The sequence below is a fragment of the Mesitornis unicolor genome, unplaced genomic scaffold, assembly GCF_000695765.1.
Source record: "Mesitornis unicolor isolate BGI_N332 unplaced genomic scaffold, ASM69576v1 scaffold30116, whole genome shotgun sequence".
NCBI classification, from domain to species: Eukaryota; Metazoa; Chordata; class Aves; order Mesitornithiformes; family Mesitornithidae; genus Mesitornis; species Mesitornis unicolor.
In genome coordinates this window covers 9,260-17,017 of record NW_010190784.1, presented here as the reverse complement: position 1 = coordinate 17,017, position 7,758 = coordinate 9,260, and the positions used below count along the sequence as shown (strand labels likewise).

The following is a 7,758-nucleotide window of genomic DNA, read 5'->3' as shown; positions in this document are numbered from 1 at the left end:
CTATATCTACAATATAATATATTTATAATATATTCATATGATCATGTCATAGCCAGCCTGGCTGAACTGCAACTGCCCCATATTCTTGTTTTCTTAAACCCATCCTGTTTCCTGAGCATGATTCTTTCCCGGATGTGTTGCGCTGTGCTCTCAAATGAGCCCAAATATTGTTTTAGGTGTCTTGCCCAGAGAAGAGACACTGAGCAGGAGGTATCTACCCTCTCTGAGCTTGTTTCTCAGTGTGGTCCCCGGCACTTCCCTGCTGGGATCAAAGGAATGGGCAGCATCCCATCCCAGCAGCATCCCATCCTGGCAGCATCCCCATGTCTCATCCCGGCAGCGAGGACCTGGGCTGGGGTCTGAGATGCACTGGGTGACCCTCCTTACTGTAGGAGTCGCGGGGTTCAGACTGGTGCCCACATACCCTCCTTGACCAATATGGGGATGCTGCCCTCCTGGGTAGTGCAGATAGCTCTGCTACGGGCCTTTGTCTGGAGGCAACATCCTTAGGAAGGAATCTGTGGCAGTTTCTTGTATAAACAAGTGGCTTGGATGTGTCCAGTTCTTGCAAAACCCAAATAAATGGTAAGGAAGTGCAGATTAGTCTAAGAAATACAAAACTGGGCCTGCGGTGGACTGGGGACCCACCAGCAGTGCATACTTGGGGCAGAGAAGCTGTCTGGTGCTGGGGAGCTCTCTGGAGAGGGAAAATGAGAAGTATGGCCAAAACACTGCTGACAGGCTGGCTGGATCCTGGCCACCACCTCCACTTGGCTCACCCAGTGTTGGAGCCAGCACAGGGCTTTTTACCGTGACTCACCAAGCCATGCCGGCAGCTGCAAGGTTGAAACCTCTGTGTGCCAGGACATAGACGCTTGGATGGAGAACACTCTCCATGCTGGGCAAATAAGCCTGATGTACACGGGGCACTCAGGGACATGGTGGCTGGGTGCACATCATGTTGTGGGGTGGCTTGGCTTGCAGTACATGTCCATCTGTGGCACGTGTCCATCCGTGACACATTTCTGTTTGTGGCGTGCATCCATCCATGGCAGCCCTCTGCGTGGTTTCCTTCCAGGGGGTGATTGCTGATTTGAAGCTGCAAGGCGACCCACAAGCGGCCGAGCACCAGTGCGAGGAGGAGGAGGATGACACTGAGGAGGTGAGTGCTGGCACCCTGGACTGGGCAGGCTGGGGGACTGCTGTCTTATGCTCCTGGATCACCTCTTGGTCCTTCTCCTTGGGCAAACACAGGTCTCTGGTGATTTTGGCAGTGGGGCAGAAGGTGGACACCAGCCCTCAGAGAAAGTTGTGGTGAGTTGGTACCCACCGGCACTGCAGTCAGTGGTGAGATTCCAAGATTCTGGGGATGAGGAGGGCTGGGTGCCCTCCATGGCCAAAGTTCTGGGATGCCTGACAGGGTCCCAGCACCTGTCTCTTTTGAGAGAGCACTAGGAGGTGAACGGCGCCACAGTGTACCCTTATTGTTGGCACAGGGTGTCCCAGGGCTGGTGGATGTCGTCCCAGTCACCTCTCCCCCAGTGGCAGCGGGCGGTGGGCTGAAGATTTTTTTTAGCCGAGAGGACCAGAGTGGAGGAGGCACTGCAGGTCTCTGCGGGAGGTAATGCCAGCAGCAGCATCTCCTTCCCCACCGTGCTGGCTGGCCCCAGGTCACACCGGCAGGGACATGGCGGGGCGGCTGTCCCCAAGCACAGCCAGATTCCTTTTCCCTTCCTGCAGCCACCGGCCTCAAAGGTGAAAAGGGAGAGAAAGGTGAGCGTGGCCTCAAAGGGGACACAGGAACCGGCAGCATCATGGGGACTGGCAGTGTCAAGGGTGAAAAGGTGGGTGAGGGGATTCTGGGGGCTCGAGGATACCACCTATGTGTCCGTGTTTGACACTGCTGCTCTTGGTTTCTGTCCCACAGGGAGAGAAAGGAGAAGTGGGTGTTAAGGTGAGTATCGCTGGGGGAGCCGGGGCAAAGCCATACCTGCCTGGGCTGCTACCCCTGGGAAGTGCTACCCATCTCTGTTTCCCTCCACAGGGCAGTGCAGGATTTGGCTACCCTGGCTCCAAGGGCCAGAAAGGGGAGCCGGGCGCCCCTAGCCCCGCCGGGACCCTCTCGCGGCATGCTGACGGCTTGGTGGTGGAGCAGGTCACTGGGCCACCGGGGCCGCCGGGGAAGGACGGAGCCCCTGGCAGGGATGGCGAGCCTGTGAGTCGAGTCTCCCACCCCTTGGGTATCCCCTCTGCCCTGATCCCTCCCTGTTAAACACTGACCTCTTCCTCTCTCTGCCATCTCTAGGGCGATCCCGGTGAGGATGGCAAACCCGTAAGTGGGGTGGGGGGGTGATGGGTGCTGGTCACACCTTTACCTCGCCACCTGTTGACCCTGCACTGCTCCCCTTTGCAGGGCGATATGGGGCCCCAGGGGTTCCCCGGGACGCCAGGGGAGCCTGGGCTGAAGGGGGAGAAGGTGAGTGCCAGTGCTGATGTCGGGGATGGCACGTGCTGCTCCCCCTCCTTTCTCTCTTCAGTGGCTGGGGGTGGACACTCTCTCCTCTGTGCCAGGGTGATCCAGGCGTGGGGCCAAGGGGACCCCCTGGACCACCCGGTCCCCCAGGACCACCGGGACCCTCATCCAAACATGACAAACTGGTGGGTGCTGCCCTGGGATACAGGGATTTGGAGGGGTGGTATGGGGCCATGGAGGAAAGGGATGCTGCTGCCAGCCCCCAGGCAGCATCCCCGCACCACTGGGCACCCCAGCCTTGGCCAACGGTGTCTGATGTCACCCTTATGCTTCTCCCCAAGACCTTCATCGACATGGAGGGCTCCGGATTCGGCGGTGACCTGGAGACCCTGCGGGTGAGTGCAGGTCCCCACCTACCGGCAGGGAGTGGAGGATGCGCTCAGCCATCATCCTCTCCTTCTCTTCTAGGGTCCACGAGGGCCACCTGGTCCCCCAGGCCCACCCGGCGTGCCAGGTTTGCCAGGGGAGCCAGGACGGTTTGGAATGAACCACACAGACCTGCCAGGACCACCAGGGCTGCCAGGCAGGGATGGGAGCCCTGGGCCTCCAGGGCCAGCGGTAGGTGTATGGAGTGGCCAAGGGGACCCATCCTAAGGCCACCCCGCAGCAGTGGGGCTGTAACTGCCCCCTGTGGCGGTGCGGGGCTTGATGCCCATCAGCCCCATGGGGTTTCTCCACGTTGGAGCCAGCTCCTGGGCATCTTGCAGGGTCCTCAGGGTCCTCCTGGAAAAGATGGGGCAGCTGGGCAGCCGGGGCCCAAAGGAGAGCAGGTGAGTGTCCCGTGTCCCCCAGGAGCATGTCGTGGGTTGTCCCAGGGTAGCCAGCAGCCCGAAGGGGCTTCAGCGGCTGCCACTCAGTCCCCAAGCACATCTCTGGGACATCCCAGCTCCCTCTGCCCCTGGGCTGGGGAGTATCATTCTGCTCCTGGAGCAAGTCAGCTTCTTCACACCCTCTTCCCCTTCCTTCTCCTCCCCAGGGTGATGTGGGTGACCTCGGCCTCCCTGGTGCACCGGGACCCAAGGTACTGTGCCTGGGGTGCATTTCTTGTAATGTGGGGGGGGATCTCATGTGCATTACAGCCTGGAGGCAGGGATGCTGCCTGGGGGGCCACCTCCTGCTGGAGTGGAGTGGGGGATGCCGGTATTTGCGTTCTTCCCAGAGCAGCCTGAGCTGAGGACAAAAGCCTCAAGAGTTCAAGGTTTCTTAATGCTGCCAACATTGAGAGGGCAGATGGGGCAGCAGTGGGGGTAAGGAATGATCCTGCCTTTCGGAGACACATAGCAAAGTGCAAGGGTGCCTGTGAGCACCCCCCCTACCCCGATGCTGAGCTCTGTCGCCGCATAGGAGCTGGTGATGTGCGCAAAATAAAAAATCCTATTTATGATTTTAGACGAGCCTCTGGTGGCTACTGGGCATATTGCATGGGAAGCTGGGGCTGTGGGAGGAGGACAGCTGGGACAAGGAATACAGGAGCTGGGTGATGCATCCATGCCCTGTCCCAAGAGGCAGTTTGGGGATGAGGGAGGGGGTGCTCTGCATTCTGCTTGCAGTCTCCAGGCAGGGACCATTGTCACCTTGTCTCATCTGTCCCCTTTTTTTTTGTCTCCTTTGCAGGGCAGCAAGGGAGAAACAGGACAAGCAGGAGCCCCAGGTGAAATGGGTTTAGCTGGCCTTCCCGGACCCATCGGACCTCGAGGGCAGCCAGGGCCCCCCGGTCCCCCAGGACCGCCGGGGCCAGGCTACGAGGCTGGATTTGTAAGTGATCACCCCTGTGATGGGGTTTGGGGTGGGATAAACGGGAGCAGGGGGCAGACATGGCTTAGCTCCTTTTCCTTCCCCCCACACCTAGGGTGACATGGAGGGCTCGGGACTGCCATTCACTGCCGTCTCTCCAGGACCACGTGGACCTGAAGGACCACAGGTACCTCCGCAGGGCATCCCCCGCCATTGTGTCCCTTGCCATCACCCCACACTCATGGCCTCCTTCTTGTTGCTTGCAGGGAGTGCCAGGACTGCCGGGGCTGAAGGTGAGGAGTCCATCAAATACCTTCCTTGCCCTTTGCTGGAGCCAGCTGCAGGAGCCTGGCTCCATCCTTTGCAGGATGCCCATGGGCAACCCATGGGGATGCTCCTGCTCTGATACCTCTTTCCTTGCAGGGGGAGGTTGGCAGCCCTGGGCAGCCTGGTTTGCCAGGACCAAAGGTAGGAGCACTGAGAGGTCAGCACGGGCTGTGTGTGAACCTCTGGAGTTGGAGGGGTGCTAGGAAGAACCCCTGTGCTCCCCAACCTGGGGCTGTCAGGAGGATGCTCTGTACTGCATCTAACCCTTTCCCATACTTTGTTGCAGGGAGATGCTGGCATGCCTGGTGTGGATGGCCGCCCTGGCCTGGAGGGCTTCCCTGGACCGCAGGTAGGAGCATCAGCCCCCCCTTTCCAGAATCTCCTCCATTGCTCCAGGCAGGGCACCCTTGCTCACTGCAGGGCCACTTGCAGCAGCCAAAAATCCATCCCCAGCAGTCACAATCTGCCCTCAGCAGCCAAAATCCTCCCTGCCAGTGCCTTTGGCTGTTCCCCTGCTCTGGGAGTGGGCTCTCTGCGTGCCAGGGATGCCCATGCTGCTTGGGATGCCATCCCAGTCAGCCTGCCACCCTGCTCGCCATCACCTCCACCCAAGCGCATCCCACCCTGGCCTTCTGCCTGGACCTTGCAGGCAGCAAGGGAGAAGTGGAGGGTAGGAGGTGGCCTGAAAGGTTTTGCTGAGCTGCAGGCAGGAGGGGGTCTCTGCATGTGGTACCAAGCAGGAAGTTCATCCCTGCCTGCTCCTCTTTCCAGGGGCCCAAAGGTGACAGAGGCAGTCCCGGCGAGAAGGTAGGTGCCACCGCGCAGGGGACGGGGACCGGCCAGTGGTGGCCCTGGGGCTGATGGCTTGTGTCTTCCAGGGTGAGCGAGGCCAAGACGGTGTGGGGCTGCCCGGCCCCCCTGGTCCACCCGGTCCCCCTGGACAGGTCATAGCTGTCTCAAGTGAAGATGTAAGTGAAGGCTCCTGACTTCACCATAGCTGCGGGAAGCTAAAATTGGGGCAGGGGAAGGGTCTGCCCAGCACCCATCTTGCAGGGGGACCAAGAGAGACCTCTCTGGGAGCTCTGACCTCTTCAGAGAGGATGATAAAACCCGTTTTGTCTCCTTTTGCAGAAGTCTTTGGTGGCTTTGCCTGGTCCAGAGGTAGGTGTCCCACTGCCACCCCTCAGCAGTGCCCAGTAGGCACCAAGTTTCTTTGGAAAGCCAAGGAGGGGTTGCTCTTACAAGAATCTCTGCTTCTCTCCACAGGGCAGACAGGGTCACGCTGGCTTCCCGGTGAGTCGGTGACAGGGCTGGGGACTGCAGGGGTGGCACAGTTTGGGCACACTTTGGTGAAACCTCTGGTTTGCTGCAGTGGTGCTGGGGTGGTGATGATGGAGGGCAGGAGTTTGGGGTCCTCCTTTGGTAGGTCAGGGCTGAGGTGGGCTCTGTGCTCCTCCCTGCAGGGTCCAGTGGGACCGAAAGGAGATCGGGGATCGCCTGGTCCCCAGGGCTCCCTGGGCTTGAAGGTAACTGCTTCAGGCCACCTCTGCCCTGTGGGGTGGTCATGCTTCTGGTTCCTTGTCCTGTGTGGTCACAGGATCCCTGTGGTGACACCAGCACCACAGTGGGAGGAAGCCTGGCCCCTCCATGTCCCCTTGCGCCTCTTTTGCAGGGGGAAAAGGGGGAGCCCGGTGTCATCATCAGCCCTGATGGGACCGTGGTCACCGCGAAGGTGAAAGGAGAAAAGGTGGGTGTGCTGCAGGAATGGGGGGCACGTCCCGTGTGGTCCTGGTGGTGATGCCTTTTCCCTCTCCGCTGTCTGCAGGGGGAGCCGGGGCTGCGGGGACCGGTGGGACCCTCGGTAAGTCACCATCATCCTTCTCGTATCCCACAGGAAGGGACTGGGCTCATCCAGGGCAGAGGGGATGGAGGGTGCCCCCACTCTGAGCACCCTCATTCTTCTCTTCTCTCCCTTCCAGGGTCCCCAGGGACGAGCGGGGATGAAGGGCGAGATCGGCTTTCCGGGCAGACCTGTAAGACCTGCTCCTGGTTTGTTTGGCTCCTCGGCCATCACCTCCTCAACCGCATCCTCCCACCCCATTTGCACATCTTGCACCCCCCCAAACCCCAAACTCCCATTGTGTCCCTGTGGTGCAAAGGGGTGGGGTGATGCTGGGGTGCCAGCCATGATGCTGGGGTGTCACCTCAGCGCTGGTGGGGAAGGGGGTATGGGGACAAGGCTCATCTGTGCTTCTCATCTGCAGGGACGTCCTGGCATGAATGGGCTGAAGGGCGAGAAGGGTGACCCCGCGGATGTCAGCAGTGTGCTGGGCTTGCGGGTGAGCGCTGCTGTGGCCCCCCACCCCAGGCTGCTGGCCCAGCAGATCAGGGGGGACACCCCAAGGGGCTCCCTGGGGACCCAAATCCCTTTAGCAAAGGGCATATTCCTCCCTTTCTCAGGGACTGGTTGCCCCTCTGGGGCAGGGCATGGCCCTAGTGTACCCCCCTGGGGACTGTCCACTTTGCAGGGCCTTGATGCATCATCTTTCCCCCTACAGGGTCCCCCGGGATCTCCAGGTCCCCCAGGCCCCCCTGGGCCACCTGGCAGCGTAGTCTACGACAGCAGCAATGTGAGTAACAACAGTCACCGTGATGGAGGAAGCTGAGGGCTGGTGACCAGGTCCCCCCCAGTGCCCCCTGCTGGGGGGGGGCGTGAGGACACTCTGGTAGCATCCTGGTGGGGCCATCTGCATCCCATCGAGGCGGGTGTCCCTGAGGATGCTGCCATCTCTGCAGATGCTTCCTTTGCATCCCCGCAGGCTTTCAGCGACTCCGGCCATCCTGTGCTGCCAGCCTTCCCTGGTAAGACAGTGTCCCTCTCCCAGCCTCCTGGGGCTGGTTTGGGGTCCCCTGGCAAGGTGGGGTGACGGGAGATCCCTTGCATGGGCTGGGATGCTGCAGTGCTGTGATGGTATCTCTCTGCAGGTTTCCACCAGTTTCCAGGACAAAAGGGAGAGAAAGGTGATGCAGGAGCCCCAGGACCCCCAGGTGGGTGACCCATCCCCGTGAGCAGGGGTGGGCAGAGGGTGGCTCTGCCCACCCTGGCTCTCCCCTCCCCTCCTCTCCCTCTCCACAGGCCACTTCCCCTATGACCTGAGTCACTT

The 7,758-nt window shown here is 60.5% G+C and overlaps 1 protein-coding gene across 1 annotated transcript in view; it reads left to right on the top strand.

The window, feature by feature from the left end:
• The first annotated feature begins 1,048 nt into the window (after positions 1-1,048).
• The window catches only part of COL18A1 (collagen, type XVIII, alpha 1), a 9,244-nt gene continuing 2,534 nt past the window's right edge, over positions 1,049-7,758 (top strand). Inside the window, 32 exon segments of the mRNA XM_010186529.1 lie at positions 1,049-1,162; positions 1,255-1,314; positions 1,497-1,570; positions 1,572-1,621; positions 1,741-1,844; positions 1,928-1,954; positions 2,045-2,215; positions 2,306-2,332; positions 2,414-2,476; positions 2,572-2,658; positions 2,815-2,868; positions 2,942-3,091; positions 3,241-3,303; positions 3,510-3,554; positions 4,148-4,288; positions 4,383-4,454; positions 4,534-4,560; positions 4,691-4,735; positions 4,881-4,943; positions 5,366-5,401; positions 5,473-5,562; positions 5,726-5,755; positions 5,861-5,887; positions 6,058-6,120; positions 6,267-6,341; positions 6,420-6,455; positions 6,574-6,627; positions 6,859-6,933; positions 7,153-7,224; positions 7,414-7,456; positions 7,580-7,642; positions 7,731-7,758. Coding sequence (XP_010184831.1) covers positions 1,049-1,162; positions 1,255-1,314; positions 1,497-1,570; positions 1,572-1,621; positions 1,741-1,844; positions 1,928-1,954; positions 2,045-2,215; positions 2,306-2,332; positions 2,414-2,476; positions 2,572-2,658; positions 2,815-2,868; positions 2,942-3,091; positions 3,241-3,303; positions 3,510-3,554; positions 4,148-4,288; positions 4,383-4,454; positions 4,534-4,560; positions 4,691-4,735; positions 4,881-4,943; positions 5,366-5,401; positions 5,473-5,562; positions 5,726-5,755; positions 5,861-5,887; positions 6,058-6,120; positions 6,267-6,341; positions 6,420-6,455; positions 6,574-6,627; positions 6,859-6,933; positions 7,153-7,224; positions 7,414-7,456; positions 7,580-7,642; positions 7,731-7,758 — 2,129 coding nt within the window.